The following is a 15,657-nucleotide window of genomic DNA, read 5'->3' on the forward strand; positions in this document are numbered from 1 at the left end:
TGTGAGAATCAAGAAAGTCAATGGTTTAAGGCACTATCTTATATTGTTCAAAATCATATGGCCATCACAGTTATCAATACCCAACATTGCAGGTTTTATTTTTAAACATTGGGCTGGAGCAATAGCACAGCAGTAGGGCGTTTGCCTTGCACGCAGCCAACATGGCCGACCCGAGTTCGATTCCTCCGCCCCTCTCGGAGAGCCCGGCAAGCTACCAAGAGTATCTCGCCCGCACGGCAGAGCCTGGCAAGCTCCCCGTGACCTATTAGATATGCCAAACACAGTAACAACAAAGTCTCCAATAGAGACGTTACTGGGCCTGCTCGAGCAAATCGATGAACAACTGGAGGGCCTTTTTAAACATTAGCCATGTACCTTCCTTTAAGTCTTGTGATTTCAAAATCATTTTCACTTTTATAAACATTAAGTTTTATGTCAGGTTTTCTCTAACTATAAATAAAAGATTTAACACAGACAACACTAATATACACACATTCCTAGAAAATGTCAGGATATTTCCTCTGTCGCTATTGTGTAAAAGCATGCAATGAAATAGTAACAAATCTTGATCTTTCTGTTTAGTTTTCTTTTCCTGACATTTCTTGACTGGAAAAAGAATAGCTAATCTAATAACTCCATCATATTCTTAAGCGGATGGGAGTCCCACGTGCTACAACAGTCATAATGTGCACTAAAACTTTTTGCTGCTGTAGCACAGTAGCGCCGAGCCCGTGAAGTAGAGCAACGCGCAGGCAAACTCGCCGTAGGGGACTGTGATGATGTCCAGCCGCCGGTGCCTCCGCCCTGGCCCTGGCAGCCGGCACACGCCCAGGTACTTCTGCTGCTGGCCGTTCTCCTCCTGGCTCACCAGGTCATCGGTCAGGAACCCTTGCTGCCGAAGGTTCTCAAGGAGACGACTGAGGATGCCTTGATGAGAGGGACCATCAGGGTGAGTGACCAGCACATCCACGTCCCCACAGCTTGCCTTCCCCCGTCTGTATGAGCCACACGCCACACACAGCAGCCCGGGGCTCAAGGCCTGAGCGGATTCCCGGACCGTCTGTTCAATTTCTGCAGCCTCCTCCCTGGGCATGCGCTCTAGGAAGTCGTCATAGTGCTTCAGGCCAATGGCTTGCTGGGTGGTCAGCGGCACCTGGTCGCGGATGTCATCTAAGCTCCGGAAGCCCTGCTGATACCACATCTGGGCAGTCTTGGTGCCAGCCCCCCAGATGTTGGAGAAGAGTTCCAAGACCGGAACTCCCTTCCGAAATCCGACACGCCATTTCGTCAGTAAAGAAACAAACAGCACCCGGCCCAGACAAGGTCAGACCTGAACACCTGAAGAACCTGCCGTCAGTACTCATCAATACACTGGCTCGGCTCTTCACTCGCTACCTGTCTGAATGCAAGGTTCCATCTCAATGGAAAACCAGCAGGACCGTACTACTGTTCAAGAAGGGAGACATCCATGACATTGGCAACTATCGCCCGATCTGCCTATTGTCTGTCATCTACAAGTTGTTCACTCGAGTCATCCTGAATAGGATTGGCAGAACACTAGATGAAGGACAACCATGTGAGCAAGCAGGGTTCCGCAAAGGATTCAGCACCATTGACCATATCCACACGATAACCAAACTCATTGAGGTTTCTCGGGAGTTCAAGATGCCGCTCTGCTTAACGTTCATTGATTTAAAGAAGGCCTTTGATTCTGTTGAGACGGAAGCGGTCATTGAAGCCCTAGCCAATCAGGGCATTCAAGCCCAATACATCAGGATCCTCCATGAGCTGTATTGCGGATTCACTACCAGGATCTCACCATTCTACAAAGAGGTGATCGTTGATGTCAAGAGAGGGGTGCGGCAGGGTGATACCATTTCACCAAAACTCTTCAGTGCCACCCTCGAGAACATCATGCGACGACTGGAATGGGAAGGAATGGGAGTGAAGATAGATGGTCGGCAACTACACCACCTCCGCTTTGCTGATGACATTGTTTTAATAACACCAAACATCAGCCAAGCGGCACAAATGCTGGCCGACTTTGACCGTGAGTGTGGAAAGGTAGGACTACAGCTGAATCTTACGAAGACAATGTTTATGAGAAACAGCCTTGTTCCTGACGCCCCATTCGCTCTCAATGGAACGACCATCTCCGAATGCAACAGCTATGTGTACCTAGGTCGAGAGGTCAACATGACAAATGACCTGGCACCCGAGCTGCGCAGGAGGAAGAGAGCGGCTTGGAACGCCTTCAAGAACGTCGAAGAAATAGCTAAGAGGACGAAGAACCTCCGGCTCCGGGCACATCTCTTTGATTCCACTGTTCTTCCTGCATTAACATATGCCTCAGAGACCTGGGCCCTACGCAAACAAGATGAGAACGCCATTCAGGTCTCCCAAAGAAGAATAGAAAGAGCTATGCTTGGAATATCACGTTTCACTCAAATGAGAGAACGAATCCGGAGTTCTGACATCCGTCGACGATCAAGGATCAGGGACGCTGTCTCATTTGCCAAGGTGTCGAAAATCAGATGGGCTGGTCACATAATGAGATTTAAAGACGACCGTTGGACTAGAGCTGTTACTGATTGGATTCCACGGGATGTCAAGAGACCGCGTGGCCGCCCACCTACCAGATGGTCAGACTTCTTTGTCAAGGTCATGAACGATCGGTTTGAGGCCCTCCATGTTCCCGGAGCGAAGAGATGCCATTGGGCTACACTAGCACGCGACAGGGACAAATGGAGACGTTACTGGCGCCCGCTCGAGCAAATCGACGACTAACGGGAAGTTAAGTGATTAAGTGATTAAGCACAGTAGCACTGTCCTCCCGTTGCTCATTGATTTGCTCGAGCAGGCACCAGTAACACCTCACAACAAAATGTGAGACTTCTTGTTACTGTTTTCGGCATATAGAATACGCCATGGGTTGCTCGCCAGGCTCTCCGAGAGGGGCAGAGGAATTGAACCTGGGTTAGCTGCGTGCAAAGCAAACGCCCTACCCACTGTGCTATCGCTTCAGTCATTTTGCTCCTAACACCCCTCAAATTTGTCTATACTGAGTCTTTTCATACTTAGTTTCCAGTCATGTTAAATATCATCTATAAGTCCAGGCAAGTTTATGTCACAGCTCTTCCAGAGATGCTCTTTGCTGTTAATTAAATCAACAGCTGCAGGAATGCCAAGAATTAGATTTAGGGAGAGAGGCACTCATTGTTCAGATGGGTTCTGATGTTGTCAGTGTAGCTTGTATTCAAACTCTTGTTTTGCCCCATCTTACATAACATTCTTATCAGCCCACATTACAAAACAGAGCAAGAAAAAAGAATTCATACAAGACTTTCAGCAAAAGAACATAAGTTTCTAGATGTTTATACTCTTCAAAATTTAAAGAGATTAAGAGAAGGCAAAAGTAGAGCCTGATAAGCTCACAGTAATTAAAAACCTAGATATTAGTTCTGGAAATAAAACACAAGAATATTTTCTAAATATTGACAAAAAAGGGTTTTTTATTTGTTTGGGGTATTTTTTTTTTGGTTCTTTTTTGGGGGGTGGGCGGAACAACTGACTATTGCTCAGTATTTACTCCTAGCTCTGCTATCTGGAAACACTTTGGGCAACCCAGGGATCAATAAGGGGTGTCAGGGATCAAACCCAGGTTACCTGCATATAATACCTAACCCACTCTATTGTCTATCTGACTGTGGAAAAATAAGTTTAGTGTGACCAGTGCCAAAAATCTATCTACATCATTAACTTAAGGTCAGCGCATACAATGCATATTCAGCAAACTGATGAGACAACACTCTACCAATTTTGTTCATTAAATGGTGTAAAAAAAAGTTACTAAAATCTTTTCTGGTCTTATGTTTAACTGGCTATGCAAAACTACTCATTATTAACAACAGAATATAGATTAGTTCTAATCATCATGACAAAGATATGAACCAAAAGTCATAGATTTGGTTCTAAAGAAAAAAACATTTAACCTAGACTTCCCTACTTGAGAGAGGATAAAAAGAGGAGATCTGGTTTTTAAAAAATTTAATTAACTAATGAAAGATAAAGACTTATAAACCAGGGGAAAGTCCTATCTCTTAAGTGGAATATAGCTATAAAAACCATCTATTTTGAAGAATTAATGATTCACTCCATAAGAGTTTATTAACTAACTGATGCATGTAAATGTTTTAAAGCCCAATCACCGTCAACTATATTATGTGGTATTTAACATGAAACATAAAATGATATGACTAACAAGAGTGCCACAAACTGGTGTATTGAAACAGTTCAGTTGATTTTGACAAATGAAATATTCCTATTAACATAGTTCATTATTATTTTCTCAGACTTTTTTTTCTGTCCAGAATATGTTCACTTTGTTTACCACAACATTCACTAAACCTTTTTTTTAAAGGTTATCTAAATTTATTTATTTATTTACTCTTTGTTTTGTTTTAAAGTTACTCAGAGTTGTTTTATTTTATTTTATTTTAATTTTTTAATTGTGAGACATCATGAGGTACAGTTGCAGACTCACACATTTTTGTGCTTGGGTTTCAGTTATACAATGATCAAATACCCATCCCTCCACCGGTGCCCATTTCCCACCACCAAGGATCCCAGTATGCTTTTTGGGTCACACCTGACAATGACCAGGGGTTACTCCTGCCTCTGTACTCAGGAATTACTCCTGGCAGTGCTCAGGGGACCATATGTGATGCTGGGAATTGAACCCGGATTGGCCGCATACAAGAAAAACGCCCTACTCACTGTGCTATCTCTAAAGTCCCAACAAAACCTTTTTGAGAAAAAAAGCTTTAAATTTATAAGGGAAGAAGATAATATTAAAATAGGGTTGAATTTAAGTGAACTGGGTATTACAGGAATTAATGCATTTTAAACAATAGTGTCTGATATCAGTTAATGACTATGGCAAAAGAAATAAAGATCTAGGTAGTGAAATAGTCTCCTTCTCTGAGTGCTGGCAGAGATTGGGGGAGGGGTAAACTTCTAAGGAAAACATCATAGCAACAACCAAAAACTCAGTATTACATAGTGATCGTACGTGGGATATTACATTTAGCTTTGGATGACAATAAAAAGTAGAATCAACTGCATCCGATTTATTTATTTTTTTATTTTTTATTTTTTTCTTTTTTTATTAGTGAAACACCATGAGGTACAGTTATAGGCTTACAAATTTTGTGCTTGGGTTTCAGTTATACAATGATCAAGTGCCCATCCCTCCACCAGTGCCCGTCATCCACCACCACGGGTCCCAGCATCCCCCCCACCCCCCATCCCCCCCCGTCCCATCCTGCCTCTGTGGCAGGGTATTCCCCCTTGTTCTCTATCTCTTCTTTTGGGTACTGTGTTTTGCAAGAGAGGCATTGAGTGGCAATCATGTTTGGTCTATAGACTACTTTTAGCATGCTTCTCCCACCCTGGGAGGGTCCTCACAACACCCTTCATTTGGTGCTCTCTTCTCTATCTGAGCTTCCTTTTCACCTAGAACGTGTGGCTGGCCTTCCATTCATGGAGCAAAATTTCTGGTACTAATCTCAGCCATTCCTGGGTGTTACTCTCCCTTTTTGTTGCTTTATGTTCCCCAGATGAATGCAATCTTTCTGTGTCTATCCCGCTCTTTCTGACTCATTTCGCTTAACATGATACTTTCCATGTAGTACCACTTGTATGTAAATGTCATGACTTCGTCTTTTCTAACAGCTACATAGTACTCCATTGTGTAGATGTACCAAGTTTCTTTAACCAGTCATCTGTTCTCGGGCACTCAGGTTTTTTCCAGATTCTGGCTATTGTAAAGAGTGCTGCAATGAACAAACAATTGCAGATGTCACTTCGACTATACCTTCTTGCCTCTCTGGGATATATTCCCAGGAGTGCTATAGCTGGGTCAAATGGCAGATCAAATCCTAATTTTTTGAGAGTCGTCCATACTGTTTTCCAAAAGGGTTGGACCAGCCGGCATTCCCACCAGCAGTGAAGGAGGGTCCCTTTCTCGCCACATCCGCACCAGCATTGGTTGCTTTTGTTCTTGTGGATGTGGGCCAGTCTCTGTGGTGTGAAATGATATCTCATTGTGGTTTTAATCTGCATCTCTCTGATGATTAGTGATGTAGAGCATTTTCTCATTAGTCTTTTTGCCATTCGAATTTCTTCTTTTCGAAAGTTTCTGTTCATTTCCTCACCCAATTTTTTGATGGGGTTGGGTGATTTCTTCTTGTGGAGTTTAACCAGTACCTTGTATATCCTTGATATCAACCCCTTGTCGGATGTGTATTTGGTGAATATCCTTTACCATTCTGTAGGCTGTCTTTGTATTTTGGTCACTGTTTCTTTTGAGGTGCAGAAGCTTCTTAGTTTAAGATAGTCCCATTTATCTATCTCTGTTTTCACTTGCTCGGCCAGTGGCGTGACATCTTTGAAGATACCATTAGCTTCAATATCATGGAGAGTTTTGCCGACTTTGTCTTCAATAAACATTATGGATTCTGGTCTGATGTTGAGGTCATAAATCCATTTTGATCTTACTTTTGTGCATGGTGTTAGGCAGAGATCTGAGCCCACTTTTTTGCATGTAGCTGTCCAATTTTGCCAGCACAGTTTATTAAAGAGGCTTTCCCTGCTCCATTTCACTTTTCTTGCCCCCTTATCAAAGATTAGATGATTATATGTTTGGCAGGAAATGTCAGTATATTCAACTCTGTTCCATTGGTCTGCAGCTCTGCTTTTGTTCCAGTACCATGCTGTTTTAATTATTACTGCCTTGTAGTAGAGTTTGAAGTTAGGGAGGTTGATTCCTCCCATTTTCTTTTTCCCAAGAATTGCTTTAGCTATTTGTGGGGGCTTATTGTTCCATATAAATTTCAGGAGTGTTTGCTCCATTTCTTTGAAGAATGTCATGGGTATCCTTATAGGGATTGCATTGAATTTGTACAGTGCTTTGGGAAGTATTGCCATTTTGATGATGTTGATTCTCCCCATCCATGAACAGGGAATATTTTTCCATTTCCTCGTGCATCCGATTTATTAAACCAATTATTTTATTGGCTTAACTGAAGAGTAGAAAGTAGATGATTTGAAGTTATTGATGGTCATGGCAACCTCAATATCTGTTCAGATCAGTTAAAAAGGGAAGTCGACTGTGTGATAAGGAAGTCTATTATTTAATTCTATTATCTATAATTGTACTTTTTAGTCACACACCCCAAACAGCAACTTCTAAAATCAAATTAAAATTTTCCAGAGAAATTTTATGAATCTATTCAACATCCCATTGACCTTCCAACTCTTTCTCTTCTGTGGATTCCTGGTTCCTCTGTTGTCACTCTGAGATTTACCAGAGCTACCACTTGTATCTTTACATCAGAGCTTCTCAAACATTTTTCACCTGCAACTCCTTTGTGCCTGAGAAATATATTATGTTAAATAATGCCAAGATAGGACCGAGAAGATCAGCTGAAGAAATTCACATCGGAACCCATGGCCTAGAATGGAACGAACAGGGTGAGAGACTGTCTGAGTTCATCATGTCGACCAAGACCATTCATGGTAACTCACAGTTCCAGAAGGCAGAATCTAAACGATGGACATGGGAGTCTCCCGGTGGACGATTCCACAACGAAATAGACCACATCATATTCAATCGACGGTTTTGCCTGACTGATGTCGCTGTTGTCCCAAAATTTCGAACGGGATCGGACCACCGTCTCCTTTGTGCAAAATTCTACTTCACAGAGCGGGGAAAAAGGGCTGCAAAGTTCAAAAAGAGAACTCCCAGAACGACCACCAACTGGGAACTCTTTGGTACTATTGCGGCAACATGGGAAGATGCCATTGTTGACAACATTGACGAGGAATACGATCGACTGGTTCAGCACCTCCATGAATGTGCGAGGAACGCCAAGAGAGAGATAGCCACAAAAAGTCGCCTATCTTCGAAAACTCTTGAGCTAATTCGCCAGCGTGGTTTGGCGCATGCCTCAGGCAACCGCAAGCTAACGTCCGAGCTTGCAAAGCAGTGCAGAGATGCGATCAAGGAAGACCTCAAAGAGAGAAGAGCAGAAGTACTGGTAGATGCGGCAGAAGCCGGGAAAAGTATTCGTAACGCCCGCCTGTCCTTCGCCAACTATAAGACCAAGATGACTGCCCTCCGACGTCCTGATGGATCCATCACATCCTCCAGAATGGCAATGGAGAAGATTATCCATGACTTCTACTCAAATCTCTTTGATAGCCATGTCCACTTGCCGACATACCAAATTCCACAGGATGGGTATGTCGTTCCCAACGTTCTCCCTTCCGAAATCCGACACGCCATTTCGTCAGTAAAGAAACAAACAGCACCCGGCCCAGACAAGGTCAGACCTGAACACCTGAAGAACCTGCCGTCAGTACTCATCAATACACTGGCTCGGCTCTTCACTCGCTACCTGTCTGAATGCAAGGTTCCATCTCAATGGAAAACCAGCAGGACCGTACTACTGTTCAAGAAGGGAGACATCCATGACATTGGCAACTATCGCCCGATCTGCCTATTGTCTGTCATCTACAAGTTGTTCACTCGAGTCATCCTGAATAGGATTGGCAGAACACTAGATGAAGGACAACCATGTGAGCAAGCAGGGTTCCGCAAAGGATTCAGCACCATCGACCATATCCACACGATAACCAAACTCATTGAGGTTTCTCGGGAGTTCAAGATGCCGCTCTGCTTAACGTTCATTGATTTAAAGAAGGCCTTTGATTCTGTTGAGACGGAAGCGGTCATTGAAGCCCTAGCCAATCAGGGCATTCAAGCCCAATACATCAGGATCCTCCATGAGCTGTATTGCGGATTCACTACCAGGATCTCACCATTCTACAAAGAGGTGATCGTTGATGTCAAGAGAGGGGTGCGGCAGGGTGATACCATTTCACCAAAACTCTTCAGTGCCACCCTCGAGAACATCATGCGACGACTGGAATGGGAAGGAATGGGAGTGAAGATAGATGGTCGGCAACTACACCACCTCCGCTTTGCTGATGACATTGTTTTAATAACACCAAATATCAGCCAAGCGGCACAAATGCTGGCCGATTTTGACCGTGAGTGTGGAAAGGTAGGACTACAGCTGAATCTTACGAAGACAATGTTTATGAGAAACAGCCTTGTTCCTGACGCCCCATTCGCTCTCAATGGAACGACCATCTCCGAATGCAACAGCTATGTGTACCTAGGTCGAGAGGTCAACATGACAAATGACCTGGCACCCGAGCTGCGCAGGAGGAAGAGAGCGGCTTGGAACGCCTTCAAGAACGTCGAAGAAATAGCTAAGAGGACGAAGAACCTCCGGCTCCGGGCACATCTCTTTGATTCCACTGTTCTTCCTGCATTAACATATGCCTCAGAGACCTGGGCCCTACGCAAACAAGATGAGAACGCCATTCAGGTCTCCCAAAGAAGAATAGAAAGAGCTATGCTTGGAATATCACGTTTCACTCAAATGAGAGAACGAATCCGGAGTTCTGACATCCGTCGACGATCAAGGATCAGGGACGCTGTCTCATATGCCAAGGTATCGAAAATCAGATGGGCTGGTCACGTAATGAGATTTAAAGACGACCGTTGGACTAGAGCTGTTACTGATTGGATTCCACGGGATGTCAAGAGACCGCGTGGCCGCCCACCTACCAGATGGTCAGACTTCTTTGTCAAGGTCATGAACGATCGGTTTGAGGCCCTCCATGTTCCCGGAGCAAAGAGATGCCATTGGGCTACACTAGCACGCGACAGGGACAAATGGAGACGTTACTGGCGCCCGCTCGAGCAAATCGACGACTAACGGGAAGTTAAGTTAAGTGATTAAGTGAAGTGAAATATTGCCCCAAATACCTCAGAGTCACTATGTGTTTGATTTTTTCATTATGGATTCATAAATATTTTACTGATGCCTAATTTTTCATAACCCCCACATTCAATTATACACAGATAAAGCAGTTAAGCTCCAGATTTTGACCTCATTATGTATTCTTCTCTCATTAGTTCAAATTGTGACTTTTGAGTGACCTCTGCTATGTCTCTCACTCAGTTTTTCTTTTATTCTCAGGTGTTCAACTCTCAGGGGTGACTGAACAATGGTTTCTGTGTGATCACACCTCCTTTGTCCCTATTCCTTGGACTAGAGCAAAACTGTTTACATGACTGATCTATTATCTGTGAAACAGCATTTATTTTCAATATTGTCTTATGTGGAGGGCAATTATTTACTGGCCTAATATAATATAGGCTTCATATAAAGATCTAAACTCAATCTGTTGAAGGCTACCCATAAATTTCAAAGACAAATTAAGGCTCAATAAAATTCTAAGGCTATCCTCATATTTAGTAAAAAGCATAATGCTTTGATGTCAGTTTATTATATATAGGATGTATAAACTCCCTTTGTCTAAAAGTGAGGATAAACCCATTGTATACTTTTAGCGTTTTTTCACCTTAGCATCCCCTTTTCATAGGAAATAATCTCTTTCCCCTTAATTAGGCTGATTTCTAGATAAATAAAATATCTCAAGATAATTTTCTGAATATGTCCTTTATTTATCTGAAATTCTCGATTATAGAGTCCTGCTTGATATTCTGTTCTCTCTAACCCTGCTTTCTGTACTTTTCTTTTTATAACAGAATATGTATGATTATAATACATTCATTTTTATAATTTATTTAAACTGTGCTATAATGTTATGTTTAACAGCATTATGAGTTCTTCGAAGGCAAGTACTGTATGTTCTCCTCTGTACACAATGCACAGATTAATTTCTGGCAGTATAGATATTCAAATGTCAGGCAATCCATTTAATCTAAATGACCTTTAAAATTTCTTTCCACTATAACTTATACACAAAACATTGTTTCATCACGAGTCTTTGGAATGTTGTTTTTAATAAAGTATCAATGGCTCTCCACTCTTTATAGTTCTAGAAATCTTTAACACTAATCATCAAAAAGGTTATTTCATTTGTTGCATTTAAACAATATTTGCTTCAACCCTCATCTCCAAACTTGGATTTCATATCCTCAAGGTGCTCTTTTTCATTCAGTTTTCAGTTATGCTCAGTCTTTGGGTTCCTGTTCATTCTGCCAATCATTTCATAGCAAAGGTTTGGCAGACAAAGCAATTTCTATGCACAACCAGGTGTTCGCCTTGGCACCCACAACACTGGAAGGAGTTGACTCAGATGTTTCCCACACCTGTAAATTGGCTGCACAGTCTTTGCCAGCTCCCATGAACTTAATTATCATGCTCTATTTCAAAATTTCAATAATAGTTAACAGAACTTGCATCAAAATGTAGATGCCTTTGCTTTATCCCACCCCCTGTCACATGTCCCATCACAGAGTACTACTGTAAGCAGATCAGTATTTCTTTATCATCATTTTATTTTGATTTGTGGCTGCAAAAATGGAATGCAACTCAGTGTGTCTGAAAAACCAATTAATCCAATAATGAAACATTCTCTGTTTCTTTCCAGTAGATTAAGATGCCCAACCTATAACCTCTAAGTTGTTGGTTCATGAAAAACTTTGACATTTGACACTATTTTTAAAGCATGTTACACCTTAGACATCAAAAGCTAGAATTTTATAATAGAATCACTGCATTGTCACTGTCGTTCATCGATTTGCTTGAGCGGGACCAGTAACATCTCCATTGTGAGACTTATTGTTACTGTGTTTGGCATATCGAATACGTCATGGGGAGCTTGCCAGGCTTTGCCTTGCCAGTGAGATACTCTTCAGTAGCTTGCTGGGCTCTCCGAGAGGGGCAGAGGAATAGAACCAGGGTCGCCAAGTTGGCCATGTGCAAGGCAAAAGCCCTACTCCCTGTGCTACTGCTCCAGCCCTATAATAGAATACAATTTTTAATATAACTATATTCCAAATGCTTTCTCCTAAATCTCAAAGATTTACTTTGTTTCTTCAAGAAGAATGCTTTTCTCTTCTTTGGATAGTTATTCATTTGTTTAATACCTATAGTGATTTCATTTGTATCATCTGTTTTACCAACCATTTGGAAAAAATCCTTATTTATTTTAGACTTTAAACACTAGTAAACTAGCATTAGAATAGACACCTAGATCAATAAAATAGAACTGAGAGTCCAGAAATAAACACATTATTTAGGTTTAAATTATTTTTTGACAAAAGCATAAGACAACTTATAGAAAAAAGGTTTTCAAGAAATGATACTACCAAACCAGATACTCACAAGAAAATGAACTAAATTGGATATGTTCCTGTAATATATTCAAAAAATTCAAAAACAAATATTTAAATATTGTTTAACTTTTAACCTGAAGAAAAGTGTTTTGGACAATAATGGACATTATAATCTTAAATGTTGCACATGACACATAAATAATAAGGAAAAAATGTCATCAATAAATTAAAAATTTAAATATTGTTTAAAATTTGTTTCAAAAGTTACTATCAAGATAATAAATGAACTCCCCAAAATTATAAAAATAGTTGTGAACTGTATAGATGACAAAAGTATTTGTTTAAAATTCTAAATCAAGAATATGTAAGTATCTCAAACCTAAAATTGATAGCAATTAAATAAAAATGGAAAAGTACTTCAAATTACATTTTCCCAAAGAATACATAAAGCCAGAAAGAGTGAAGAGATACTCAACATCATTAGTCATGAGGAATACGAAAGTAAAAAGAATTATCAGATTCATATACATAAGATTTGGAAATATTTTGAGGAAATTGGAACCTTTAAGAACTGTGTATTTCTTAAATACTGTATTCCTCAGTTTAGTGAGTATACTGAGTACTGTGTATACTGTATATTACTATACCCAGTATACTGAGCATTTCTCAAACACTGTGAGGGAATTGGAACCTTCACATTCCCATCACGTTACTGATTGGAATATGAAATGGTACAGCCACCTTAGAGAATAGTTTAACCATCCCTTGTAACTTAAATACAGTTGACATTTGTCCCACCATGCCATTCCTAGGTATTGATCTAAGACCTAAAAATGTTTCACAAAAAGAAACTTGTTGAACATAGAAATGTTCATATTAACAATATTTAATTGATAATAATATCCAAGTTTAAAAAAAAACCTATTGACCTTCAATTGTGAATCTATAAATAAAATGTAAGTACCCATTCAATAGAATACTATCTATGGGAACAAAACATTGATATATGTTATAAGGGTAAACCTTGAAAACATTACACTAAGAGCCAGGGGAAATAGCTTAATGGCGAAAGTGCTACATTCCTGGTACTGCTCACACACATTCAGTACTAGTGACCAGATAATTACAAAGTGAGACAGTTCCTGTTTGTTCTCCCACAGATGCTCTGCTCATAGAGGCCCGTTAACGCTGTTAAGATTAAGTGCAATATTCCTGTATTTTTAATTAAACCAGTGAAGCTGTTTTGCCCAAGCATAGACTATTGTTCTTTTCTTTTCTTTTTTTCTTTTTAAAATTTTGCCGTTTGGGTCACACCGCTGACTCTCAGGAGTTACTCCTGGCTCTGTACTCAGGAATTACTTCTGGTGGTGCTTGGGGACCAGATGGGATGCCGGTATCAAACCGGATTGGCCGCACCCAAGGTGTCCTACCTGCTGTACCATAGCTCTACCCCCATCCACTATTGTTATTTTCCAGGCTTCTGTGAACCTTTCTGAGGCCTGGGACTTCGCTGAATCTGTTCTGAGGTAAGACCTTGGGAAGCCATAGGCTGCCTCAGTTTCAGAAAGAGCCCTGGAAACTGCAGGAATGTTTAGAATTTAAAATGAAGGCAGCTGAAATGGAACCACTCTTGCCAACTTTTAAGGGAAAAACTGAGACTTCCTCTTTTCTAACCCCTGGTCCTTAGTTACACAAGAAAGGTGTGAGCATTGTTGCCGCAAGTGCAATTCTCCATATGTGGGTACCACAGCAACCTGTCAGAAGCATCACACTATAGAGTGTTAGAGTGTGCATGAGCACCACAAAAGTAAAGGATATGAGCCTTGGTAAGCACATGTGCAAGCATCACAAATGAGAATGTGCCACTTTGGTGAGCACTGCTGTTAAGTGATTGAGCATCACGGTTAAATATGTGTGTGCAACACCCATAATCACAACAATCTGTGCCACGGAAGAAAAAAGGAAAATGAGGGAAAGGGGGATATTATGTTTAATGAAAGAAACCACAAACAATCATCAACATATAGTCTGTTTCACTTAAACAAAACTACTGAATAGATAAATCCATAGAGACAAAGTACATTAATGACAGGAGCGTACAAAAAATAAAATGAGAGTAACTACTAATGGGTATCATATTTATTTGGGAAGATGAAATTATTCTGAAATCAGCATTATTAATTGCATAGTATTGTTAATTGCATAGTTAAAAATAATCATGGGATCATATGCTGAAAAGGGGTAAATTGCAGCATATGCAAATTATATCACTATCACTATCATCCTGTTGTTCATTGATTCGCTCAAGCAGGCTCAGTAATGTCTCCATTCGTCCCTGTCACATGCTAGTGTAGACTGATGACATATTGGGGGCTCCTTTAGGATCCTTTAGGATCAGGGGAATGAGGACCATTCATTGTTACTGTTTTTGACATATTAAGTATGCCACGGTTAGCTTGTCAGGCTCTGCTGTGTGGGCGGGATACTCTTGGTAGCTTGCCGGGCTCTTCAAGAGGGATGGAAGCTTTTGGGTAGCCTCTAATAACCATTACAGGTGTTGCTAGTCAGGCATATAGGCGGGTATGATACTCTCAGTAGCCTGCCGGAATCTCTTGAGTGAGAACTAGAGAATAAGAGGTCGCACGGCCGCTTGTTTTTAGAGTCTCTGGATCCTGGCCGTTGATGGGGTTACATGGCGGTTGGTGGGTGTAACTGTCTAGCTACTGGGAGGTGGGGGAGCTGGGTGGTGGAGGCCCAGTCCCGAACCGAGCAGGCTTGAAGATCCGCACACCTGGGTTCCTCTGCCGGTTCCTCATCCAAGCGTGTGGAGAGTGGTCTCAGCATGGCTTTGGCTGGGTCCCGGAGGTCGTCAGCTGTCGGGGCTCTGCTCGGGGTGGAGAGGAAAACTCAATCCGGCCTCCTCCAAGCGGCCCCGGTGAGGACAGCCAGGAGCAGGGGCAGGAGACTCTGCCTTGTTCTCTTCCAGGAGCTTGGTATTAGAGACTCTGGATCCTGGCCGTTGATGGGGTTACACAAATTATATACCAATAATAAAAATGCACCATCTTGAATTAAATTATAATAGTGTATCTAGATTGATTATTTGAAAAAATTATATATGTTATTTAATTTTCATATTCATATTCACTTCCTACCTATTTATGCCTCTCGGAGAGTCCAGCATACTACTGAGAGTATCCTGTCTGCATAGGCAGAGCCTGGCAAGCTCCCCGTGTAGTACTCGATATGCCACATACAGTAACAACAATAGTCTCATTCCCCTGACCCTGAAAGAGTCTCCAATCATTGGGAAAAGACGTGTAAGAAGAGGTTGCTAAAATCTCAGGACTGGGAGGAATAGAGACATTAGTGGCACCAGCTTGAGTAATTTGAAGACCAAAGGGATGACAGTGATACAGTGATATAGTGATTCA

General features: G+C 41.5%; 1 protein-coding gene across 1 annotated transcript in view; it reads right to left on the bottom strand.

Moving 5' to 3' along the window:
• Nucleotides 1–691: 691 nt before the first annotated feature.
• The window catches only part of LOC130043145 (DNA polymerase lambda-like), a 161,835-nt gene continuing 146,869 nt past the window's right edge, over nucleotides 692–15,657 (bottom strand). Inside the window, exon 3 of the mRNA XM_056135443.1 lies at nucleotides 692–1,261. Coding sequence (XP_055991418.1) covers nucleotides 692–1,261 — 570 coding nt within the window. The remainder of the gene's footprint in view (nucleotides 1,262–15,657) is intronic.

Source organism: Sorex fumeus, unplaced genomic scaffold (assembly GCF_029834395.1).
Source record: "Sorex fumeus unplaced genomic scaffold, SorFum_2.1 ptg000007l, whole genome shotgun sequence".
Classification (NCBI taxonomy): Eukaryota; Metazoa; Chordata; class Mammalia; order Eulipotyphla; family Soricidae; genus Sorex; species Sorex fumeus.